This window comes from Euleptes europaea, chromosome 7 (genome assembly GCF_029931775.1).
Source record: "Euleptes europaea isolate rEulEur1 chromosome 7, rEulEur1.hap1, whole genome shotgun sequence".
NCBI classification, from domain to species: domain Eukaryota; kingdom Metazoa; phylum Chordata; class Lepidosauria; order Squamata; family Sphaerodactylidae; genus Euleptes; species Euleptes europaea.
In genome coordinates this window covers 87,621,633-87,646,285 of record NC_079318.1, presented here as the reverse complement: position 1 = coordinate 87,646,285, position 24,653 = coordinate 87,621,633, and the positions used below count along the sequence as shown (strand labels likewise).

The 24,653-nt window shown below is 50.7% G+C and overlaps 2 protein-coding genes across 3 annotated transcripts; one reads left to right on the top strand and one right to left on the bottom strand.

Annotated features, from left to right (window-relative positions):
- The first annotated feature begins 1,400 nt into the window (after window positions 1-1,400).
- On the top strand, window positions 1,401-11,892 carry FKBP2 (FKBP prolyl isomerase 2). Of its 2 annotated transcripts, none has more exons than XM_056852955.1 (6): window positions 1,401-1,505; window positions 5,520-5,698; window positions 7,500-7,612; window positions 10,047-10,093; window positions 10,302-10,337; window positions 11,819-11,892. In XM_056852955.1, the coding sequence occupies exons 2-6, from the start codon at window positions 5,531-5,533 to the stop codon at window positions 11,878-11,880; spliced, it is 426 nt and encodes a 141-aa protein (XP_056708933.1). In that variant the 5' UTR covers window positions 1,401-1,505; window positions 5,520-5,530; the 3' UTR covers window positions 11,881-11,892. The 2 variants fall into 2 exon arrangements, with proteins under 2 accessions (XP_056708933.1, XP_056708934.1); XM_056852956.1 differs by lacking the exon at window positions 1,401-1,505 and adding an exon at window positions 2,808-2,922.
- Window positions 11,893-17,045: 5,153 nt separating this feature from the next.
- Window positions 17,046-23,788, bottom strand: PPP1R14B (protein phosphatase 1 regulatory inhibitor subunit 14B). The gene is made up of 4 exons (XM_056853158.1): window positions 23,547-23,788; window positions 17,800-17,883; window positions 17,602-17,634; window positions 17,046-17,156 (listed from the first exon to the last, which is right to left on the bottom strand). Exons 1-4 carry the CDS (start codon window positions 23,772-23,774, stop codon window positions 17,088-17,090), a joined length of 414 nt encoding a protein of 137 aa, XP_056709136.1. The 5' UTR covers window positions 23,775-23,788; the 3' UTR covers window positions 17,046-17,087.
- Window positions 23,789-24,653: the final 865 nt, after the last annotated feature.

The window sequence follows — 24,653 nt, the reverse complement described above, 5'->3', positions numbered from 1 at the left end:
TTTCAGGACACACAGTTCAAAGGGACAATATGTGATAGTTCGTACCTTAAACTGAGGCTGGTAACCAGGGTTGCCAACCTCCAGGTACTAGTTGGAGATCCCCTGCTATTACAATTGATCTCCAGCCGAGAGATAAAAGAACCAATCAAATAACAGTTTAAACAGAAGTCCAAAAAGGGGTGACCAATGAAATCAAAAGTTGCTAGCGTGGGAAGGTGTCTGCTAGGGTTGCCAATGCCAGGTCCCCCCAGCCACCAGTGGGATGTAGGGGTAGGATTGCCAGATCCATATTGGGAAACTCCTGAAGATTTGGGGATGAAGCCTGGGGAGGACAGGGACCTCAGTGGGGTACAATGCCATAGAGACCACCCACCGAAGCATCCATTTTCTCCAGGGGAACTGATCTGTGTAGTCTGGAGATGCGCTGTAATTCCGGGGGGATCCCCAGATCCCACCTGGAGGCTGGCATCCCTATGTCTGTCCGATCCTTAATCTGTAAGGGGAGGAGCTATGTTGTTCAGGAGATGAGGGGGGTGCACTCAGTTTGCAAAATGGCGATTAAAATAAGAATAAAGGGGACAGCGCTTTGTCACCAACACAGAAAATCCAAACTTTTTCCAAGTGCATCTGGAAGACATGGTGACTACAAACATGTTGTTATTTGGTTATTTATAGATTTAGGGAAGGTATATCAAAGACGTGTTGTCAGCACGGCAGCAGTACTTGGAAAAGCTTGTTGTGTAAAAGATCAACAAAAATGAAACGGTATCTCAACAACTAGCTTTAATTTTGGAAGGGGAAAAAAAAATTCTGTATGGTAAGCCACTCTGGCAACCAGTCCAGCATAGTATAAATAAACCAAATACATAAAAACAAAACATGGTTGTTAGCAAAACTCTGGCTCCTCTGTGGCCCAGTGATGCCTGAGAAAGGAAAAAAATGAAATTTGGAAACGGAAAGAAACAGATAAATTGAAGCAAAGTGGGGGAAGGAAAGGCCGCACATGCAGGGAGCGAGGCCTAAATGGAAAGGAAAGAAGACCTGAACACTGAAAGTATTAGAAAAAAAAGACAGAAAATTGTAAAAACAAAATTTATCTTTTTAAAAAGGCTTTTTTATTGAGCCCGACAAGGGACAAAGAAGCGGCACCACCGCCCTTCCCACGCCAGGGGGAGCCCTCACGCGTAACCACGCCCACTCCTCCCCAGGTTTCAACTTGAAGCCTGAAGTGACGGTTCCTTTCAGTCACGTGACTGGGGTGGGCTCGTCCTTTTAGATCCCCCCCCCACCCTTTGTGCCTCAGAGCACGAGGAAGAAAGAGACGCAGCCGTGCGAAAGATTAAAATCACTTTTTCAGGGCTCGCGTGACGTGGACAACCGGCCGCTCACATGACAGAGGCCTCCTAAACATGGCGCCGCCCAGGGCGGCTTCCAGCGCGCTTAGCCAGGCGTGCGGCAGAAGGCCGCATGCGCAGAGGGGGGGTGGCATCCAGTGAGGAAAGGAGGTGAGAGAGGGGGGGATGGGGGGTCCCGAGGAAAGGGCGGGGCGGGGGAAGGGGGCGCCTAGGAGAGATGGGGCGGCCGAGGGGCGGCCGAAGTCCCCTGGGGGCCCAGAGAGGGGGCAGGAGCCCCAGGACGCAGGATGGAGGGGGACGGGGGGCGGCAGCAGCGGCCGGGAGAGAACCCAGGAGCGCGGGCCCCCAAAGCGGGGGGCTTCTGGAGGCGAGGGGGTGCCCTCGGGACCGGGGGTCGCCCAGGGGCCCCAGAGGCTGCAGCTGAAGGACGTGGGGACCCAGGTCTCGTGGGGCCCAGGCCGGGGGGGGCTGGAGCACGGGGGGGCGCCGGCGTCCGAGGCCGCCGAGGCGGGGGCCCCGAGGGGCGTGCGTGGGCCAGGGGCCCGCCCCAGCAGCGCCGAGTTTGGGGGCCTGAGGCTTTGGGGCGGAGGCCCTGCCGGGGCGGGCGGGGGGGCCCGTGGAAAGAGCCCGCAGGAGCCAGGCGCCCCGGGGGGCTTCTGCGACTCGTTCGTGGTCCTGGCGGCCAAGGGGGCCAGCCCCCAGCACGTGGGGGCCCCGCCGCCCCGTGCGGGGGGGGCGAAGGGCGAGGGGGTGCGGGCGGGGGGCGTCAGCAGCAGCCGCAGCTTCGGGGGCCTCTGCAGCCACGACGGGTCCAGGCGGGACCCTGTCCGGGGGGCGGCCGTGTGGGTCCGCCAGGAGTGGGGCCAGGGCCCCGGGGAGGCTTCCGGGCAGGTGTGGGTCCCTCGCAAGCCGGGCCGGGCCTCCCAGGGGGTGGGGCTCACCTGGGCCCAGGGAGGAGCCGCTCACCTGCGGAGAGCAGGTGGGGGCTGGGAAGCGGAGCCGGGCCGGGCCGGGAGTCACTCGGAGCTCAGCCAGGTCTGGATCCCCAGGGAGAAGCCGGCCGCCGCCGCCGGAGGGGGGCCGGGGGATGTCTGGGTGCACAAGGTGCGGAACCCCTCTGGGGCGGGGGTCATGTGGGTGTGGGCCCAGGTGACCAATTGCGACGAAGAGGAGGCGGAGGAAGGCGGGGTGTGGACCTTTAGCCAAGAGGGTCCCAGGAAAGGCGGGCAAGGAGAGGGAGGTTACGGGGTCTCTTAAAGGGGGTGCGTCTGGGAGGGGGGGGTTGGGGGAGGGGAGATACTGCCGTTTTACATTTGGTGGGGGGAGAGGAAAGGCCAGGGTCATCTTTTGGGGGGAGAAGCTAGGAACGGTGAGGGTTCAGATGGAGGAGAGCCTGTCTAGAAGGGTGGGGAGGGAGGTCTCAGGGGGGGAGAGAGAGGGAGGAAGAGAGGCCTTGCCGGATGGTTCCTGGGGTGGCGACACCCCAGTATCCTTGAGGAAATCTGGACTCTGGTGGCAGTGGCTGCCAGTGGGAGGGACCAGTGTCAAGTCACATCCGGCTGCACGGGTAAGTCGGGGTCCGGAGGCTCCTGGGGGGACCTGAACGGACCGCGCGCTGCTGCATGCCAGGGTAGGAGGTGGGAGTTGGGCCGATTAGGCTAATTTATACAGACAACCGGAAGGGCAAAATGTGCATGAACTGTTTGGGGCTGTTTGCCTTTGGGTTATAGGCTTTCTTTCCTGGGGATTCCACGTAAAAGGAGGGGGCAGGCTGGCCATCTGGATGGAGCTCAGTCCCCCTAAGAGGTGAAATTTACGACATTTCTTGACAGGCATCATCTCTCCATCCTCAACTCTGCTTTCACAGGAGAGGGGGGGCGTGGCTCAGTGGGACAGCATCTGTTTTGCATCCAGAAGGTCCCAGGTTCAATCCCCGGCATCGCCACTTAAAAAGGGTCAGGTAGGAGGGGATGTGGCACTGCAAGGCTTAGACAATACTGATATTGATGGACCAGTGGTTTGATTCAGTGTAAGGCAGCTTGATGTGTTCATGCGTTCTGCATGTTTTCTAATCTCCTTTATGGCAGGGGAAAATATTGCGCAGTTAGTATATATATATGGGAGCTAGCATTGTACAGATGTAAGAAAATATTACAGTTCTCACACACCAGGATCACCTTTTTAGGAGCTTGAATGCCCCAGGAATTGTCCACCATTGGCTGATTCATTGTGTACAATGGGAGAAAGTTATTTGGAATTCAATGCAGCTTTTTAGTTTGATGGATGTGACTCTTCCTTATACTGATCAGACCATGGGTCCATCAAGGTCAGTATTGCCTACTCAGACAGGCAGCCACTCTCCATGATCTCAGGCAGTGGTCTTTCACACCATGCACCTTATCCTTCTAGCTGGAGATGCTGGGGATTGAACCTGTGACCTTATGCATACCAAGCAGCTGCTCTGCCACTAAGCCAAGTCCCCTCCCAACATATGTGTGCATGAAAAGGGCACATGGTTATTGCTGCTGCTGGCCATAGAAAACCACAGCCATCTATGCTATACTCCTGGGAGGTAACAGCATGAACATGTATTTATTTATCTCGCCTATTTATAGCCCACCTTTCTTGCTGTGGCTCAAGGCGGATTATAGACTACAGAAAGAGGAAAAAATGTAATCATACAATTTTGGACATCCACTGAACAATGCAGTAGGACTAGGAATACAGAATTGAATAACAATGCAAGTGGTGGTGTAATTATGCAGTACAAAACATCTAATGACCAATGTGATAGAAGCATAGAGCTGGAAGGGGTCTCAAGGGTCATCTAGTCCAACCCTTCTGCACAATTCAGGGAATTCACAACTACCTCTCCCCCCCCCCACTACCCTAGTGACTCCTGCTCTATGCCCAGAGGAAGGCAAAACCCCTCCAGGATCCCTGGGCCAATCTGACCTGGAGGAAAATTCTTTCCTGACCCCAAAGTGGTGATTGGCATTACTATGGGCATGTAAGAAAGGGCCATGTGAGCTGAGCACTGACTCATCCCTTCCTGCCCTCCATCTTATGATCTGCCTAAGTTCACAGAATCAGCCTTGTAGTCAGATGGCCACCTAGACTCTGCTTACAAACCTCCAGGGAAGGAGCACTTACCACCTTCCGAGGAAGTCTGTTCCACCGAGGAACCCCTCTAACTGTCCAGAAGTTCTTCCTAATGTTCAGCTGAAAGATATTTTGATTTAATTTAAACCTGTTGGTTCTGGTCCGACCTTCTGGAGCAGTAGGAATAGAACTAGAAATATCAAATCTCGTTGGCAAAGGAAATAGGAATAACCTGTCCGGGTCTAGTTACGGAGGTTCTGGCTTGGCAGGAGGATGGCACATCGGCAGTGGAGCCTTCTCAGATGGGGGGGGGCGCCGCCCCCAGTTTATAGAGCCAGGGGCCTCTTTTGGCCCCTCTTTGCTGGGGAAGGGGGCTTTCCAAGGGCGACGATGGAGCTGTCCTTCCACGAAACCCTTTCTTACCTCCAAATGGTGGGAAACAGTTCTTGGTGGGGAGATTTTTCCATGGTTATTCACCCTCCCCAGTTCCTCCTTCAGATACTTTCTCTGGAGTAACAGGAATCCAGTGGCATTTGTTTTGCAGATTAAATCAGTTTTAATGCCCCGGTCTCTACAATGCTCTTGTACTTGTGTTTCATTTTTGGGGCTCTCACACGCACGCCCAGTTCTCCCCACCCCCCAAATTCATTTTTTAACCTTTCACTGAATAATGTCTTGTTTGTGGGCTTCCTAGAGGCACCTGGTTGGCCACTGTGTGAACAGACGGGTGGACTTGATGGGCCTTGGTCTGATCCAGCAGGGCTTTTCTTATGTACTTATGTCTCATGGGAAAGCAGTCTTTGAGTGACGAAGCTGGGTTGCGAGCTGTACCGCTCTATGATCATGGATGTACCAAGGGTGGCGTTACATGCAGTGGCCTGACGGGTGCATGGAGGAGTGGCACCTCTTCCTACTTAACCTTTTCTGGTACATGCTCAAGGGAGGAAGGGTTTTTGTTTTTGGAGGAGGGTGCTGGGAGCTGCTGAGCCAGCCTCTTCCTGTGAAGCTTTCATAGGGTAGGCAACGCAACTTCCACCCTTGGGCCGCTCTTCCCTGCTCCAGGGGCTTCTAAGATGCAAGCGAGCCAGGGGGCAGCATTGCTCACCCTTGTCCTGTGGGCGCTCTGTTCACCAGCGCTGAGCACGGAAGGCAAACGGAAGCTCCAGATCGGAGTCAAGAAGCGGGTGGACAATTGCCCCATCAAGTCCCGCAAGGGAGATGTGCTCCACATGCACTACACGGTAAGTGCAGCGATGCGGGGAGGGCACCGTTTCCCTGTTAACACAGGTCATTGGGAATATTTCCCAGAGGCCTCTGAGGCAGACACAGGTCTGTGTTTGAGAGGGGGACATGCTTTGTCAAGTACATGCCAGAGGGGTAATCTTCCCCCTCTCTGAGCTGGTGCCGCACCGTGGCTAAGAGATTGAGCTTTGAACAATTGAAAGCACTACACAAAGGCCTTTTATGCAGGGACGTTTCCCCACGGTCACACACATACACCCCGACTGCTTTCAGGCTTCCTTTTGATTATCCATGCCTTTTCCGCCCATCAGTGGTCACATCTTTCCCTGCGTGTTTTGCCTGCATTTTCCAAATTCTGACTAAAACAGCATCCGGAAAACTCGGGCAAAACGGGGGAGAGCGAAGCAACCTCTGACAGGCGGAAAAGGCATGCATAATCAAAAGGAAGCCCAAAGCAGTCGGGAGCGGGGTGGTGACTGCAGGATATAGTCCTTGCATAAAAGGCGAAAATGTCCAGTGTGATGATTGCATGTTCAAAGAATGAATTGGAGATTGAAGCTGTAGGACTGGCAATTCCTGATGGGTGGAGTTTAGAATACCAAACGATGGTAGCGAATAATTCAAGGTCAGGGAGAGAGAGAGGTAAAAATGAAATTAAAATTCTAGCCCCAATTCTGTGATCAGAAAACTCTGCAACCCTGGGTGAACTGAGCTAATTTGTGTGGTTCCTCTTTTAGGACGAAGTGTGTCCTCTCTGACTTGCTTGCTTACCACAGAAGATAATCTTGTTCAGCTCCCTTTCTACCTGCTGAGGTTTCTCCAGACATTAAACACACGCTTAAAAGAATGTATTTGCTGCCATAAGGACTAGAATCTTGGGTTTATTGTAACAAAATTTAGCTGAATACTATTCTGCCTCATGTGCTACATTTTTGTTTCCCCATTGCAGAATCACATCAGCATATTTTCTGGGCTTCAACCACACAGCTTAGCTGACCAAGGGCTGGTTCACACATGAAGAGACAGGGTGGTGTAGTGATTAGAGCGTCAGGGAGACTTAAATTTGAATCCCCGCTCTGCCACGGACGCTTGCTGGATGACCTTGGGCCAGTCACTCTCGGCCTGACCTATCTCACAGGGCGAGGATAAAATGGAGTGGTGGATAATTATGGCATCAGCTCCCTTGTAGTCCCCACTGGGGAGAATAAGTAGGGGATGAATATTGAAATGAAATAAATTATATCTGTTCATTGTTTGGGTGCAGCATCCAGCAATGGGTTGCCTCTGTGAATGGGCCATCATAGATAAAACTTTCATATCTATCTTCTTGAGCACAGGAAATGGCAGGGTTGCAGACACTTAAGATAAAATAAGAATCTTTCTCAGTGGATCTTGTTCCTGCAGCAAGCTGTGAGTCATCAAGTACCTGTGAACTTTAGCTGTAACCGAAACACCCTGGGATGTGTAGTCAGGGGTGCCCATTGTTAAAGAAGAAGAGTTGGTTTTTATATGCTGACTTTCTCTACCACTTAAGGGACAATCAAACTGGCTTACAATCACCTTCCCTTCCCCTCCCCACAACAGACACCCTGTGAGGTAGGTGGAGCTGAGAGCAGAGAGAACTGTGACTTGCCCAAGATCACCCAGCTGGCTTCATGTGGAGGAGTGGGGAAACCAACCTGATCCACCAGATTAAAGTCCACCGCTCTAAACCACTGCTCTTAACAGCTACATCATGCTGGCTCTAAAGAAAACATTGCTCCCTGTGACTGGCAACATCCCATTCTGCCCCCCCCCCAGGGAAAGCTGGAAGATGGGACCGAATTTGACAGCAGCCTGACCCGCGATCAGCCGTTTGTCTTCACATTGGGGACCGGGCAAGTAATTAAAGGCTGGGACCAAGGACTGCTTGGGTAAGTCCTTCTCCTGCCCAGGGTCTGTGGTGGGGCGAGGCCAGGACTTGCCTGCTTCAACACGGCTGCCGGTTTTTGAGCAGCGGAAGAACAGGAGCAGAGTTTCCCCTGTGGTGAACGTGAAGAGGCCCAGTGTTGTCTTCTCTGTTTGGCGGCAACTCTTTCAGGCAAATTTTTAAAAAAGAAACCCGCAGCGCCGGTTACATGAGAGGTCTGAAGGGGAGATGAAAACTAGGGCTTTTTCAAAGCAAAACATAACTGTCCAAGGTCTTTGGCAAAGAGCTCTTTCCCAGGGGCTGACATCTGGTTAATTGGTGATACCGAGGACTCAGCCTTCCATGAGCTGTAACCCCTGACTAATGTCCCTCTCTGAAGCTTTGCCTTGTGTCGCCATCTCAGCTTCCTTTCTCCAGGGGATTATGGGAGATGCTTTTTTTTCCCTTTGAGAATGATGAGAAGCCCGAGTTTGGTGCTGAGTTGGTTTTGTTTGCTTGTTTGTTTTCTCTCTGTCCAGGTGTGGTTTGTTTGTTTGTTTGTTTTACCTACTTGTATTTATTTAATTTATATCCTGCACCCTCTCCCCACAGGAAAATTGGGAGGGGCTTACAACATGTAAAAGTACAACATTTAAAACACAATAGATGCAAATAAAAGCAATAAATAGAACAATAAAGCCAATTAAAACTGACTTGTTCGTGGAGGAGAGGGCTATCCATGGCTACTAGTCAAAATGGATACTAGTCATGATGCATACCTATTTTCTCCAGAATCAGAGGAGTATGTCTGTTATATTAGGTGCTTTGGAACACAAGCAGGACAATGCTGCTGAAGTCGTCTTGTTTGTGGGCTTCCTAGAGGCACCTTGTTGGCCACTGTTTGAACAGACTGCTGGGCTTGCTTGGCCTTGGTCTGATCCAGCAGGGCCTTTCTCATGTTCTTATGACTTCAGAAATTCCTTGGTGAATTAAAACAACTGGCCAGCTCCCTGGTTCGCAACATGAAAAAAATGCCACACAAAACAAAACCGCTGTGCCCTCCAGAATGCTGAAAGATCCTGTAGGGCACAGACTTCCCCGGGGAGGGAAGGGGCAACCACTGAAAATGCCCTTGCCCTGGTGGTTGATGAACAGGCAGTTTGCGGACCAGGCACTTGTAGAAGGCCCTGTGATGATCTAAGCAGGGAAGAGGCGTACTGGAAGAGGTGATCCCAAAGGTAGGACAGTCCCAGACTGTTTAGGGCTCTCTAGGTCGAAACCAGCACTTCGAATTTGCGCCGGAAGCTGACCAGAAGCTAGTCCAGGTGTCGAAGTATTGATGTTAAACATCTAGACCAGGGAAACGCAGTTAGGAATGTTACAGAAAACCGGGGTTCGTGGGGGGAGAGAGAGACCCAAGACCGTTGTCAAGAAAAACAGTTTTATTTGCAGCTGCGGCTCAGTCACTCTAGCAAGCAAAACACTGAGCCCCGATTTTACTGGGGAACAGACATTTATCCCAAGTCCATGCTCTGGCAATGCACGTCAACATTCCGTGCTTATCTGGTTGTTTTACATAGACTGGAGCCTCAGAGCTCAGCGGTTCTATCCAGTTCGCTTTATCGTTTTCCATGACTTTTCCCCTACTCCCTTAGCACACACATAGCAAGCTTCTATTGAAGCAGACATTATCCCCCCTCTGTCACAGCAATCTAGCAGCCACATTCTGGACCTCCTGAAGCTTCCGTAGCATCTTCAAAGGCAGCCCTACATAGAGCACGTTACAGTAGTCTAATTGGGAGGTGACTGTCACATGGATCACAGTGGCAAGGTCAGGGCAGGACAGATGGGGACCGGCTGGCAGGCTCAGCATAGGTGATAAAATGCTGTCTTCGCCAGGGAAGAATCGGGCACACCCCTAAGCTCCTAACAGAGCTGGCCACCCATGAGCCTCGCAACCACATGATCTTCATTGTTGAAGGATTTAACTTCAGCCAGCTCTCTCCTAACCTATCCTCTACAGCATCCAGGTTCTAGCCCTCATGGTTTGCTTGTTTTGGGGGGGTTTTTAGTAAAAAATTTATTTTCAAAAACAACATAAAACAATACATACAACGTATAACATACACACCTTCTACATATTCAGTACTCCATACATGCAACAAGACCTTCAGAAACTGCTATTTGGAGTGGATCTGAGTCATTCTGTGCCTTCTTACATTATTCTAAAAACTCATCTTTAAATCTTAAGAGGAAATAATCCTTTAACCAGATGAAAGATACCTAAACTTGTACTCGTACCTTCATACTATCTATATAAATTGCAATACTTGATCATTATTTTACATAACTGATAGTGAATACTAAGCCTTCCAATCAGCATATTTAAGAAACAGTTAGCACTACATGATTTTTAAAGGTTTGGTGCACTAACGGCAACTGTCTCTTTGGTCCTTTAGGATGTGCGAGGGTGAGAAGAGGAAACTAGTGATTCCCTCTGAGCTGGGTGAGGAGACAGAAAGTGAGATAAGGGTGCAAGAAATGCTTTTGGGGCTCTGTAGGTCAGAGCCAGGCTTGCGGGGGTGGGGGGAGATTCTGGCACTTCGCCCCAACTGAGGAGCCCTGCTACACTTCTGAAACATGGTTACGGTAGCTATGACGGCACTATCTTTGGGCCTCGGGAATAACTTTGCTTCCATCCTCTCTGCTCACAGGTTATGGAGACCGGGGAGCTCCACCCAAAATCCCAGGTAAATATTGTACGCCGTCCCCTTTTCTCCATACCTACAAGATTTATGCCGCTGCAGTTTCTGAACTGCGGAATGGGAAAGCGGGGGGAGGGACAGTTCTGGAATTTTGCACGCCCGAACGTTTCATGGGCTCGCAACTCTCCTCCAGATAAGATTCCCTGCTGCTTTGTGAGTGAATTGCTTCCGTAACCTGCCACCTGTCTCCCAGCCTTCAGAGTACCAGGAAAACAGCGGGAGAGAGTTGGAAAATGAGTGACTCTGTTAATTTGGTGGTCCTTAATTTTTTTTTGTTTTTTGTTTTTTTTGCTGGCCCAGTCAGCTTTCCAAACATGATACTTCTTACTTGTTGAACGTGTGTTGCTGAATTGGTCTGCAGTAGAAGAGCAAGGTGAAGTCCGTTAGCACCTTAAAGACCAACAAGATTTCCAGGATCCCTTTGCCAGATCTAACCCTAAAAGGCTGATATCCTGGAAATCTTTTTTTTCTTGTGCAGAGATTTTATTTATTTTAAAAAATTAATTTTCCAAACAACTTAAAACAACACATACAACACACACTCTGTATACATAGTCATTGCTCCATACTGCCAGCATGGTGTAGTGGTTTGGAGCAGTGGACTCTGATCTGGAAAACCAGGTTCAATTCCTCGCTTCTCCACATGAGCAATGGAAGCTAATCTGGTGAACTGGATTTGTTTCCCCACTCCTCCACAAGAAGCCAGCTGGGTGACCTTGGGCAAGTCACACTCTCTCTCAGCCCCATCTACCACACAGGGTATCTGTTGTGGGGAAGGGAAGGTGATTGTAAGCCAGTTTGATTCTGCCTTAAGTGGTAGAGAAAGTCGGCATATAAAAACCAACCCTTCTTCATACTTGAAACAAGATCTACATCCACCCTATGAGCGGAGATTTAACATTCTATTCTATCATTAACATTCTATACTATAGCATTAATCTTTAAATCTTAAGAGTAAATAAATCTTTAATAAAACAGGATATATGTAATTATACTCACACCTCAAGCAAATTAGCTACATTGTGAAACAATTTATATCATTCGCTATATCATCAACCATTGTATCTAAAAAATAACACTGCAAATTTGTTTTTACTAAAGCTAAAAGAAAAATGTACATATACATATGTACCTATTTATACCCTGGAAATCTTGTTCGTCTTTATGGTGCTGCTGGACTCAAATCTTGCGGTTGGACATAGAATCATAGAGTTGAAAAGGACCACCAGGGTCATCTAGTCCAGCCCCCTGCACAATGCAGGAAATTCACAGCTACCTCCCCCACACACACCCAGTGACCCCTACTCCATGGCCAGAAGATGGCCAAGATGCCCTCCCTCTCATCATCTGCCTAAGGTCATAGAATCAGCATTGCTCACAGATGGCCGTCTATGAGGAATGGGAGAGATTATAATCTTGCTGTCATTTCTCTTGATTTCTCTCTCTGTGTGTGCACTCTTCCCCAGGTGGTGCGACGTTAATCTTTGAAGTCGAGCTGCTGAAGATCGAGCGACGACAGGAACTGTAGCTACGTCTCGGGGGGGGAGAGAGGGCATGGGGGGGAGGGATCTGCAGAAGTGGCTGTGGATACATTGACATTGATGGGCCAAATAAAAGCACAGACCAGAATTGTATCGTGGCAGTAAGAGACGTGGCGGCCGGTGGGAGGACAGGTAATACTACTGTACAAAAGGAGGGGAACGGGGCCTCGTGGCTCCAGGCTTTGTACCCAAGAGCGTTTTCCAGCCAATGAGGAGGATGCTGAAAGGCTTATTGGTGGTGGAGCGGGTGGATGGTGTTGCTTTCTGGACCCGCAGTGCTGCTGCAGAGTCCTAGCTTGGACCAGGCCTGCAGCCCTGGGGGTGGGGGCAATGGGTGTACCAAAGTACTTTGAACTGGGTCCTGTTTTGAGCCCTTCTGGCATCCGTAGAGGGGAATCACTTGGTGGTAGAACCTGCACCTGGCCTGCAGAAAGTGTTTCTGTTCAACATGGGGCATCTCCAGTTAAAGGTGCCACAGGTGGACCAATAGGCTGAGCTCCTGCCCCAGTGGCCCAGGCTAGCCTGATCTCTTTAGATCTCAGAAGCTAAGCAGGGTCAGCCCTGGTTAGTTATTGGATGGGAGACCATCATGGTAGTCCAGGGTCAGTACGCAGAGGCAGGCAACGGCAGACCACCTCTGTTCATCTCTTGCCTTGGAAACCCCACAGGGTTACCATAAGTCAGGTGCGCCTTGCTGGCACTTTCCACCAGAAGGCTGAGTCTTTATAAGGCGGCTTGGCATGGGGAGGGGGCATGGCTCAGTGGTGGAGCATCTGCTTGGCATGCAGAAGGTCCCAGGTTCAATCCCTGACATCTCCAGTTAAGGACCAGGCAGTAGGTGATGTGAAAGACCTCCTCCGAGCCCCTGGAGAGCCCCTGCCAGTCTGAGTAGACAATACTGACTTTGTTGGAGCTATGGTCTGATTCAATAGAAGGCAGCTTCACTTGTGTTAATGTTCACATATATTATATTTCTGTGCAGCCTTTCCCCATGGCATCTCACAACCCCATTCCCCCTCCTAGCCAGTGTGGTGTAGGGGTTAAGAGCAGTGGTTTGGAGTGGTGGACTCTGATCTGGAGAACACACTCCTCCACATGAGCTGTGGAGTCTAATCTGGTGGACCGGGTTAGTTTCCCCACTCCTACACATGAAGCCAGCTGGGTGACTTTGGGCTAGTCACACTCTCTCAGCCTCACCTACCTCATAGGGTGTCTTGTGGGGAGGGGAAAGGAAGGTGATTGTGAGCCGGTTTGATTTTTCCTTAAATGGTAGAGACAGTCATCATATAAAAACCGACTCTTCTTCCTACAAAAAAACCTCATGCAGCCAAACCCCATTAAAAGTCCTGGCCTCGGTCTCCATCACCAACCAGCCTTGATGGTATTGGCCACGCTGGGCTGCTCTGTTGTTGCAACTGGGGATGACTGTGGCTGAGTCAGTTGTCTTCATTCTCACCGGAAAGATGACCAGGCACTTTTCCCCCCACACAGAGCAACAACTTACTCAGGAATGATTAAAAAACTCTTCCCTGTGCACAGGGGGCAAGTAATTTGGCCACCCGCCCCAGAGTTTCTCACCACCAGGGGTGTGTTTTGGTAGTGTACGGTATATGGAGCAGACACTGTTCTTTTGTAGCTGGTCGCTGAAAGCCCAGGAAAAGGTAAGAGTTGGGGATGAAGGCATTCTTTAGGCATGGCTGGCAGGGAAGATGCAGGGCCTGCCTGGCAGAAGCCAACTCATTGATCTTGGCATGGTGCCCAGCCAGGCAAAAAAGCCATCTCTAGCCTGGCCAGGCCAAGTAAGGATGTGCCCTGGAGCCCCTTGTCCCACAGTCCTTTGCAGCAACTCATGACCTTGCTTTAAGGTGTGATTCAAAGCACTGGAACTCCGAGTGGTGGCAGAAGGAAGTGGGCCTTTTTCTTCATCTGTGTTGCCCGTGCTACCTTCCTGCCCAACAGGCAGTGGTCCCTCAGGTGCAGCTCACAAGGTGTGTGTGTGTGGGGGGGTTGTGTGAGACAAACCCACCCTGACTTTGTGGTACCCCAGTAGAGAGCAAGAGGAGTTTAAGCCGCATGGGGGAACAGGGTAAGCAAGCGTGGTGAGCTGGCACATAAAATGGTGATGAGGCATCGGGCGCACTTCTCCAATAAGCTGCTAGCATGAACATTGCTGGAATCTGCCAGTATTGTCTACTGTTAGAAGAACAGTGGTTGCATCTGCATGGAAATCATGGGGAAAGGGGTCATTGCGGATCGCTCTCGAATAATTGGTTCTGGCCCCCTTGGAGAAAGAAAAGGGCCAGTTAAGCTATCTTTTGCCGACAGAGGATTCTCTGTGCTTCCTTCATTTGACATAAAGCGCTGCTTTGATTTTTTAAAAAAATGTGCCTAATTTTACAATGTGCATCCTTTATGCAAATCAAGTAAATTTGCAAGTGCGAACTTCCTGAACTAGCAAACTTCCTGAATTGGTGGACCAAGAAGCCATGCTGAACGTTGAAGCCACGAGTGTTAAAAGCTGTGCTCAATTTTTTTTGTCCCCCCATTTGCCGTGACTTTGCCACATAGCTTACACCTTGGTCTCATGGGTCATAAGCGCTAGCCTGTTGCCTCCCTACCCCACAACTAAAAACTAAGATGTTAGGTTCTGTTGTCTGTTCCGTATTTGTTAAGGTATAGGCATGTAATTGTGTCATACATGACAGATGTAAGTCTCAGGCCTCCTTTCTTAGCAAGACCAAAGGACATAAGAAAGGCCCTGCTGGATCAGACCAATGCCCATCAAATCCAGCAGTCTGTTCACAGGGGCCAACCAGGTGCCTCTAGGAAGCCACAAACAAGACGACTGCAGCAGCATTATCCTGCCTGTGTTCCACCACCTAATTTAATAGGCATGCTCCTCTGATCCTGGAGAGAATAGGTATGCATCATGACTAATCCATTTTTACTAGTAGCCATGGATGCCTCTCCTCCACGAACATGTCCACTCCCCTCTTCAAGCCTTCCGAGTTGGCAGCCATCACCACATCCTGCGGCAGGGAGTTCCACCATTTAACGATGCTTCGTGTAAAGAAAGACTTCCTTTTCTCAGTTTTGAATCTCTCACCCTCCAGCTTCAGCAGATGACCCTGCGTCCTAGTATTGAGAGGGAGAAAAGCTTCTCCCTGTCCACTCTCTCCATACCATGCAGAATTTTATAGACCTCTATCGTGTCTCCCCTTAACCACCTTCTTTCCAAGCTAAACAGCCCTAAAATTAAGGACCAAACGGAAGGATGCATAAATCCTCTGGAAGAGGGTGGCTTTGTTGACAAAGCTCATAGGGGAGATATTGTTGAAAGCTTTCATGGTCAGAGTTCATTGGTTTTTGGAGGTTATCTGGGCTGTGTGACTGTGGTCTTGGTATTTTCTTTCCTGACGTTTCGCCGTCAGCTGTGGCAGTGTTACTCCTCTGAAGATGCCTGCCACAGCTGCTGGCGAAACGTCAGGAAAGAAAATACCAAGACCACGGTCACGCAGCCCGGATAGCCTACAAGAACTCATAGGGGAGGCCGAGAAAGCGAGTCCCTTCCTCAGGAAATCCCCTCCAGCCCCCAGTGAGAAAACGCTTGGCCTGCTTGTGAGGTGAAGGAATGCGCAGGCGTTTAAAAAAAAACTGGTGGCAGTGAAGTTGTTGCAGCTGAACTCAATAAAGGCGACACCTGTTTTTTAGGAGTCCGCGCACACCCCTTTTGGCATGAGAGAGGAAGGAGGCCCAGCCTCACCCTCAGGCGGAAGCCTTGCTTTTATTTCACCCGGTTGGCTCATGAAATGGAAGCAGGACTGAGCCTGTGAGCATCTCTGCCCTCCCCTCAGCGGCGTAGGGTGGGCCTCCTCTGGTCTGGGTACCAGGGTGTGTGTGTTAAGTCTGCGGCTCGGCTCCAATAGCTACTTGCTTCCCCCCCCCCAGCCCCCATTACAGTCTGTGCCAATGTCTCTAAAGTAATAGGTGCTTCTGTTTTTTGGGAGGAGGGGAGGCCCCGAAGCCACGTGGAAAGAGCAGGGCATGGCCGCAGCAGCCTCTCCAGGGCGGGCACTTCGCCTCAGCAGGGTGACTTCAGGCGAGAAACACGAAGGCCGATTCGTTCCAGGCCCGCAAGACATTCTTTCTGCGCTGTGTTCGAGCCAGCCGCAGACCCGGGGAGGGGCGAAGCTGGTCGCAGCCCCAGTGGGGCTGTGTTGCTAACTGTGGGACCTGTGGCACAGCGCGTTATTAGGTGGGGCTCTGGCTGGCTGTTGTGTATTCCCATGGCGGAGTTCTCTGCAGACGGCGAACCGGGAAAGGGGAGAAGACGGCCGCTGTCCTCGCATTCCTGACCCAGATTAACCAACCCAGACCATCCCTTGCTCTGTAGTTCAATGGATAACATGAAATTAAGTAGGGTTGCCATCTCCATGTTGGGAATTACCTGAAGATTTTGGGGGTGATGCCTGAGGAGGGTGTGGAGTTTGGAGAGGGGAGGGACATCAATGCCGTAGAGTCCAATTGCCAAAGTGGCCATTTTCTCCAGGGGGACTGATCTCTGTGGCCTGGAGATCAGTTGTAATAGCGGGAGACCTCTAGCTACCACCTGGAGGTTGACAATCCTAAAATTAAGGCATCAGTACATACCTGTGGAGTATATATTAGATATGGGTGGGTGAAGTTTACTGCTTTGGCAACCTGGTTGGTCGCATAATATGCGTATGAAGGACTTTGATCTGTCTTAAATGAATTTGTGTGCCTCCCTCAACCCCCACCCTCCCTTTAGAGGCAGAAATCAGACTTTTTCTCAAAGCATCTTTATTAAATTTATATAAAAACACAATTTAAAAAAACCAAAACATTCTAAAAAAAATTCAAGATCCTACCCTTTTTTCTCTCCCCCTCCTCTCTCCTTCCACCCCCCCCTTTCCAAACACACAAGCGGAGGGAGGAACATCAGGGAGGGACAGGTAGATATTGCTAAAAAAAGTGTCCAGATGGTTTTGATTATCGAAGCATCCCCCAAAAAAGAGGGCCTCCCCACACTTCATGGGGGGAAGCAATAACTGATTCTTCACCAGCCTCCCCATTATGAAATCACCCCCCTTCCCTCAAAAAACAGAGTTTTAATAACAACCTTCACCTGGAAGGGAGGGGGTGGTTACAGTAGTGAAAGATCCCTATGGACAATTCACTTCTTCTGCGGAGTGCTTAATTTCTGCATTCCACGGATCTTGTCTAGCAAGTCTGCTACAAACACCTGGAGAGAAAAGAACACAGAAAGGGGGTGGGAGTCATCGAGGTACAGCCACACTCCCCAATTTATAATCACATCAAAAAGAAGAGTTGGTTTTTATATGCCGACTTTCTCTACCACTTAAGGGAGACTCAAATCAGATTACGATCATTTCCTGCACCAAATACATACCTTTCATCTCCCTCTTGTGCCCTGCCCCTCCCCAAAGCAACACTGACGGTGGGGAAACAGCTGAGCAGCCCCCGCCCTCTGAGCGGTGCTGCCCAGGGAAGAGGACTTCATTCCCTGCTGGGGGAGGGAGGAGCCGGGAGAGTCAGCTGCTGTTTTCCAACTTCTCCAGGCTGCTGCAGCTGCCAAGGAAGACTTGGGAAAGAACCACCTCCCTTGCCCTGGGGGAACCTGATAGTTCGTTAAGGGAAAGGGGAGTGCCGATGAGGACAAAACTCACCTCTGTGGGCTTGTAACAGTCCACCAGGAGTTCCTGTTAAAAGAGACAGAGGCCAGTATTCAGAGAGGGTCGACTCCCCAAAACCCTTTCCCAGCCCTTTCCCCCCAATCCAGGAGCCTTGGGGGGGGGTCTCTGAGAGCCAGGCCGTCCCGCGAGACCGGGGTGGTGGTGGTGCTGCTGAATCTTCTTTGCCCCTACCTTCACCCTGGCGCTGCGGGCCTCATCGCTTTCCATGTCCAGCAATTCGTCAACATCGATTTCTAACTCTGGGATCTCCTCTTCCTGCAGGGAAACAAAGATGCATGTGGATTTGGGAGCTAGAAAGGGGATAATTCTAGGCTAGGGAAGGAAGGAGGCTCCTCCGTGGGACCAGTGTGGCTTAGTGGTTAAGAGCAGAGGACTCTAATCTGGAGGGCCGGGTTTGATTCCCCACTTCTCCACATGAAGCCAGCTGGGTGACCTTGGGCTAGTCAGTTCTCTCCAAACTCTCAGCCCCACCTGCCTCTCAAGGTGCCTGTTGTGGGGAGGGGAAGGGACGGTGATTGTAGGCCGCTTTGAGACTCCTTAAAGGGAGAGAAAAGCAGGGCATAAAAACCTTCATCAAGGGGAGAGGGGCTTGCTTTATAAGACTCCTGTCCCAAGGAAGCGCCACTCACAGTTGGACAGAGGGGAGAAAGATTCTGCCTAATGGCCACTCTTGGAGGGATAATACACTTCTGGGGGTGGAGAGAATTATGCCTCCCCACACACATAAAAGAAAAAACGACAAATTGTGTAATGAAGAGAAGTTCTATGACTGTGTAGGTGTACATTACGAAGGCATTGCCCTACCCTCATGGAAGGAGATTAGTTTTTGTTTAGTACACTGTTATTTATTTAAAACATCTTTATGCCACCGTTCCACCCGATCGGGGTCTCTTTCTCCAAGGAAATGAAGGCAGCATACATTGTTCTCCCTTTATCCTCACAACAACCCTGAGAGGTGGGTTAGGCTAAGGGAGAATGATCTTCCATGGCAGAATGAGGATTTGAACCTGGATCTCCCAAACTATAGCCCAGCACTCTCACCCCTATATCACACTGTCTCCAGGAGTGTAAGTTGCTCCCCTGTTTTGCCCTCCTAAGGCAAAAGATCTGTCCTTTTTACCTTCTCCAGATTTTCACACAACCCTACACGAACCTGCTTTTCCAATTGTATTCAATGGGGGAAGTGTAGGTAATCAAGAAGTGCCATGTAGTGTAGTGGTTAGAGTATCTGACTAGCATCTGGGTTCAAGGCTTCAGTGTGCAGTGCTGGGCAACCTTGGGCCAGTCGCTTTTTCTCTGCTTAGCATACCTCACAGGATTCTTGTGAAAAACTAAGGTTGTAAGCCGCCTTTGGTCCCCGCTGAGAAGAAAAGTGTAGTATAAATATTTAAATAAATGGAGTTGAGCCCATCCTCCATTTATTTCCAAGGAACCAACCGCAGCTTTCGTTCCCTTGCATCCCCTGAGTTGGAAAGCTGGGGGGAGGAGCTTGCTTTATTTCCCATCCCCTTCCCTTGCAAATTCTGCCTGCTCCCCTGGCTTCATAGTATAAACCCTCCAGGCCAGAACTATGCCACATATGAACATATGAAGCTGCCTTATACTAAATCAGACCATTGGTCCATCAGGGTCAGTACTTTCTACTCAGACTGGCAGCGGCTCTCTAGTCTCAGGCAGGGGGTCTTTCATATCACCTATGACCCGATCCCTTTAACTGGGACCTTCTGCATGCTGAGATGCTCTGCCACTGAGCCATGCCCCCTCCCATTCTGTACCCTATTCTAATCTTGCTGTAGAGCGGAAGTGGTACAGTGGACTATGTTGGGGAGGAGGTGCCATTTTAAATCTTCTTGTGATTAAAGAACAACCCATGGAGGAAAAGGTTCTATCTCACTCCTTTCCCTGAGATGCTAGCTTTTCAATTTGCAGGATATTTTTAAAAACGTAGGCATGTTTTCAAAAACACTGGCACACACGCACCCTCCCCATGTACTGTTGAGAGTAGTAGTCATGTCTACCATTTCAAAACATATCTCGTTCAGTTGCCTGCGTGGACCTCAACTTCCATCATGTGCTCAAGGGATACAAGGACCCAATCTGTGGGAATTGAGTGGTGGCGGGAAGCAGTCCCTTCTTTCCCCAGACTCTATGGCAGTGGTTCCCAAACTTTTCGGGCCACCCCCACTTGGTTCCACAAACTCAACCCCAGCGCCCCCTATCCTATCCAACAACGCAGTTGAAGGGGCCCACCTCTAGCGCCCCCCTGCTGCCCCCTCGCCTCTTAGTGCCCCCCTAGGTAATCCCACCGCCCCCCCAGGGGGTGGTACTGCCCACTTTGGGAACCGCTGCTCTATGGCAAGGAAGAGGACTCCTTCTTCCCCCTCCCCTCCCATGCCAAGCTGCAGCCTTTCAATCGAACCGGTCCGTCAGATGAATAGATTTTAAAAAGCTTTTCATTGATAGTCACTGCAATAAACCGGACAGCAGTTTTTAAAAGTTTGTTTTTAATAGTGGCCCTAAGGAAGGCTGGCGGTACTACCTTTAGAAGAGGATTCCCTCCAGCTCTCCCTCATTGGAGGGAATATCTCTCCCCAAGGATGTAACAAATGAAAGTCAGCTCTCTTCCGCTCTACTGCCCATTCATAAGCAAATGCCGCATATTCTCATTCAATCCATTAATACTCCTACTATTAATTGGGAGCCAGCCGACTTCCCTTTAAACCTAACTTAGCGTGAGCTCACGCAATGCATGCTGGGACTTGCCCTAACTGGCACCCATTAGCCTGGTAACAAGGAAGCCATTGAGGGATATTGAAGAGAATTAGCAGAGGTGGGAAGTTTGAGGCAGGGATGGGGACAAAGGTAATCAGGTCAGCCGGCACCCTGTCTCCAAGGCCGCCAATAAAGTCTTCATTGGCTAATGATAAACTAGTTTGTGTATGTGGGGAGGGGTCAGGGCAGCTTTTGAACCCAGGGCACCAGCTTTTGGCATCCCTAATCAGCCAGTTACTGGCTTCTTCCTACCCTATTAGCCTGCTCAGACACAAGGTCCATATGGCTGCTAAATCCTCCTCTCCCCACAATGCTGGGGGCTGGCTTGCTGCCAGATGGCATTGGGGAGGGGTCTGGGAGGGGAAAGAGAGGCGGACAGAAAGTTGATCCTGCCATGGCAGCCCTGCGGACACAAAATTAGTCTTGGGGCTCGGGTTCAAGTCCTTGGCCAGGAATCCACCTAGGGATCTTGGAGAAAGAGTTCCAGCATCCCGGCCCCTCAATTTCCCCTGTCATGCGGTAACCACAGATTTGCAAGGATGGAAGGAGAAGGGGGGAATTGTACCATGTTTTCAGCGTTCTTAACAGCCTCTTTGTGCACAAATCCTACAGGGTTAGCAAATTATATATAAATGCATTAAAAGTTGGCTCTAGGAAGAGGTGACTGCATTCTCCCAAATTTAAGATCAAACATCATTAGCAAAGCTAAGAGTGTGGGGGAAGTCAAAGACTCCTCCCCAGCCCCACAAAACGTGCTAGGATATGGGAAGAAGGAAATCTAAGGCAGACTCTGTTCCACCTCTTCCTGTATGTGAGGGGGGGGGAGGAATGGGGGAGGGAAGGGTTACAATAAGTTTCCCAAAACATGTGCAATACACGTGGGGCCAGATTATGTCCCAATGACCTTAAGTGACCTTCACCACAAATGTAAAAGTAAAGAGAATGTTCTTTGTCTCCCACAAAGACACACAGCCTCCTCCACAATTTTGGGGACAGGGAAGCAGGCCCTGGGCAAATCTATAGGATCTATCTGCTTTTGGGATCTGGAGAAAAAACAGAAGATTACACAGAGCATGGAATGAATGGGGCTTTTGTAGTGCTAGTTGCTTAACGGTACACAGGAAATGGAAAAGAGACTGTATTGGAATCAGTGCCCAAGAAGAGGGATAAGAAAGGGGGAGGGTTGGCACACAGGCCCCTCTCTAGCCAACCCCATAAGAGGGGACTGATGAGTCCTTTAAGCATTATACCCCATGATGTTGGGGTAAACAGAATAAAGTTTGATTCTGATCAGGGGGTACACTTCCTCATCAAAAGGGTGGTAACAGTTGAGTCTTACTCTCCAATAACCACAAATTAAAGCAGGGGAGAAATAGAGGTGTCTCACAATAAGGACAGGGGCTGTGGCTCAGTGGTAGAGCATCTGCTTGGCATGCAGAAGGTCCCAGGTTCAATCCCCAGCATCTCCAGTTAAAAGGGACCAGGCAAGTAGGTGATGTGAAAGACCTCTGCCTGAGACCCTGGACAGCCGCTGCCAGTCTGAGTAGACAATACTGACTTTGATGGATCAAGGGTCTGACTCAGTATAAGGCAGCTTCATGTGTTCACTCTATGGGGGGCAAAAATGTAAGGTTTGCCTCTTGGGGCGGGGGAGCACAGCAAGAAGCCCTTCCCTGGCAATACAGGCATATTATAGTCTATAAGGAAGACCTGATGGCTGGGAGGGGGAACCACATTTGAAAGATGAGATTAATTTTGTGTTTTATTGTAAACCCGCAATCAGATTAAACAGAATGAGGGTGTGTGTGTCTCTGTTAGGGAATCCATGCTGAGGGGGTGAAACCTCACCGTGCGATTCTGGGTCTCAGGTTAGGGCTACCTGGTACTGAATGACAAAAGAATGTGCAGCCGTGGAGGTGGGTGTACCTGAACACCTAATGGGGGAGCTATCTTATGGAAGATGATAAATGGGTGGGGGCAGGCCAGCAAGCTGCATGCGTTGCTGTGGGTTCTGGACTGGGTTATGGGGAGACAGTTACAAGATGTGGGGCTGGATATATTGGGTATGTATGTAAACGGGAGCAGGGAAGAAGAAAAGGGTTTAAATAGGTGGTGTGTAAAAAAGCCAGGGCTGGTTTATGGGGACACAACCGCGGCAAACTAGGCTCTGGATTTCCAGGGTGTGTGTTTTTTTCGAGGGGGGGGGAGGGAAACTGTCATAAAATCCAAGGATACCTCCCTAGACGTTCCCATTGTCCTAAGTTAGTTTCTTTGTACTGTTGCAACGGGTGAGATAATGAAATAAAGAGGCCCCACCCCAAAAGTCAGAAGTGAGCAGTACCAACAGCTGGGAAGCAGGGGGGTGTTTCCGCCTTATGGGGTAACAGATGACGCTGGGAATCTGCTGTCCAGACCCCTAACATCTCTATTCCACCCTTCCCCCTCAGGATATACAGTGTCGTTAGATACACCCCCTGAAACCCATTGAAGTCAAGGGCGAAACTCTGCTTAGGACTGCATCTCCATGCCATCTTCCGGGCACAGAGTAGGGGTTGCTGGGTGTGTGTGTGTGGGGGGGAAGGTAGTTGTGAATTCCCTGCATTGTGCAGGGGGGTGGACTAAATGACCCTGGTGGTCCCTTCCAACTCTATGAGTCTGTGATCTGTCCCTTTGTAAGCCTCTCGGGGCAGAGACTTAATAATAGCAAGGATGTAGAGGGGGAGGTATTTAAGGGAGAGGATTTCAGGAACAATCTAGTGCCTAGCCGGGCACTATACAGATTATGGACCAAGATGAGGTTTTATATGGGTTCTATAAGGAGGGGCAACTATAGGGAGGGGCAACAGGGTTCATATAGAGCAGGGGTTCTCAACAAGGGGGGAATCTCCCCCCCTGGGGGGGATTTTAGCGTTCCAGGGTGGGAATTGGGAACACTATTCAGCAAACTGTGATGTCCTGTACAATCTGTAAAATTGTAGTTTGTTTTTAATTTTGAGTTAGAGTGGGAAGGGGGGGCATTATATTCTGAACAATGGTGGAAGGGGGGAATGGAGCAAAAAAAAGGTTGAGAACCACTGACATAGAGGGTCAGGGCTATTGGGGGGGGGGGTGATGCAGACACAAGCCTGGGGGGTTTATGGGTTTACCTGGCAGTCATACAGCACCGTCAGCTGTTCCAGGATCCATTCCTCCAAGTGGAGTCTCTTACGGAGCTCTTTGCGGTCGTATTTCACAGTCACCCTGCCCTGGCGCCGCACCGGGCCCTCCTCTTCCTCCGGGCCCGCTTCTCCCGCCGGGGGGCTCTGGAAATACACCCGGGGCCCCGTCCCCCCCGCGGCCGCCGGTCCGCTCTCCGGGCTGCAAGGCGCCGCCATCCCGACCCGATCGGCACCGGAGCGCCAAAGAAGGGGGAAAGAAAGAGGGAGGGAGGCGGGGAAGGGGGGGGGAAGGAGTGGCTCCGCTTGCAGAATTTGTTCTCCGCGGAGCTTTTCTGCTCTCGTCTCGAACCGGCGCCACGTGCAAAGTGGAAACCGGATCCTCCCCACCCCTCTGGTCGGGCTCGGAGAACCGAACCGGCACCAGAATCGGATCTGCTTTCTTTTTCGCACTTCCCAGCTCAGTTTTCTTTTTTTGTCCCCCCTCCAACGGGAAAACTGGAGATCAAGCGCCGTCCGCTTCTTGCCTGTCCCGAACCGGGACCAGAACCGAATCAACACAACAGGCGAAGGAGTTCCTTTTCTTGCCCCCGTTCCTTTTCTTCCCTTTCCCGAAGCCACGTGCGACCCGGGTCGAGGTCTTGTAAAAGGGGGAGCGAGAAGAGAGAGAGAGAGAGTTTGGCACCGAATCGGAACCGGACTCGAAACCCTTTCCTCCTTTTATTATTATTTTTGTTTCTTTCCTCCGCGTCCAAAGCTGGAAACCGGTTTTGCGGTCCGCCCAGCCCTTCCTCCCGGCGTAGTTGCTTCACTCCACTTCCAGCACTCCAAATCCCGGTTCCGATCCGATTTGGCTCCCCCCCTCCCAGAACGGCCCCTTTGTCCCGCTGCCTCCGCTGCTGCTGCTGCTGCGGCCGCCGGTGCCGCTGGCTCCGTCTCCCGCCCCCTTAAAGGGGCCGCGCGTCTGTCTGTCCGCCCCTCCCTTCCCCCAACCAGCTCCTGGCCACCCCCAGTTCAGGCTGCCTGTCCATTATTCTGCTATATCCCCCCCCCGTGCAAAAAAAAGGGCGTTCCCATCTGTCCCCTCCCCTGTCTGGG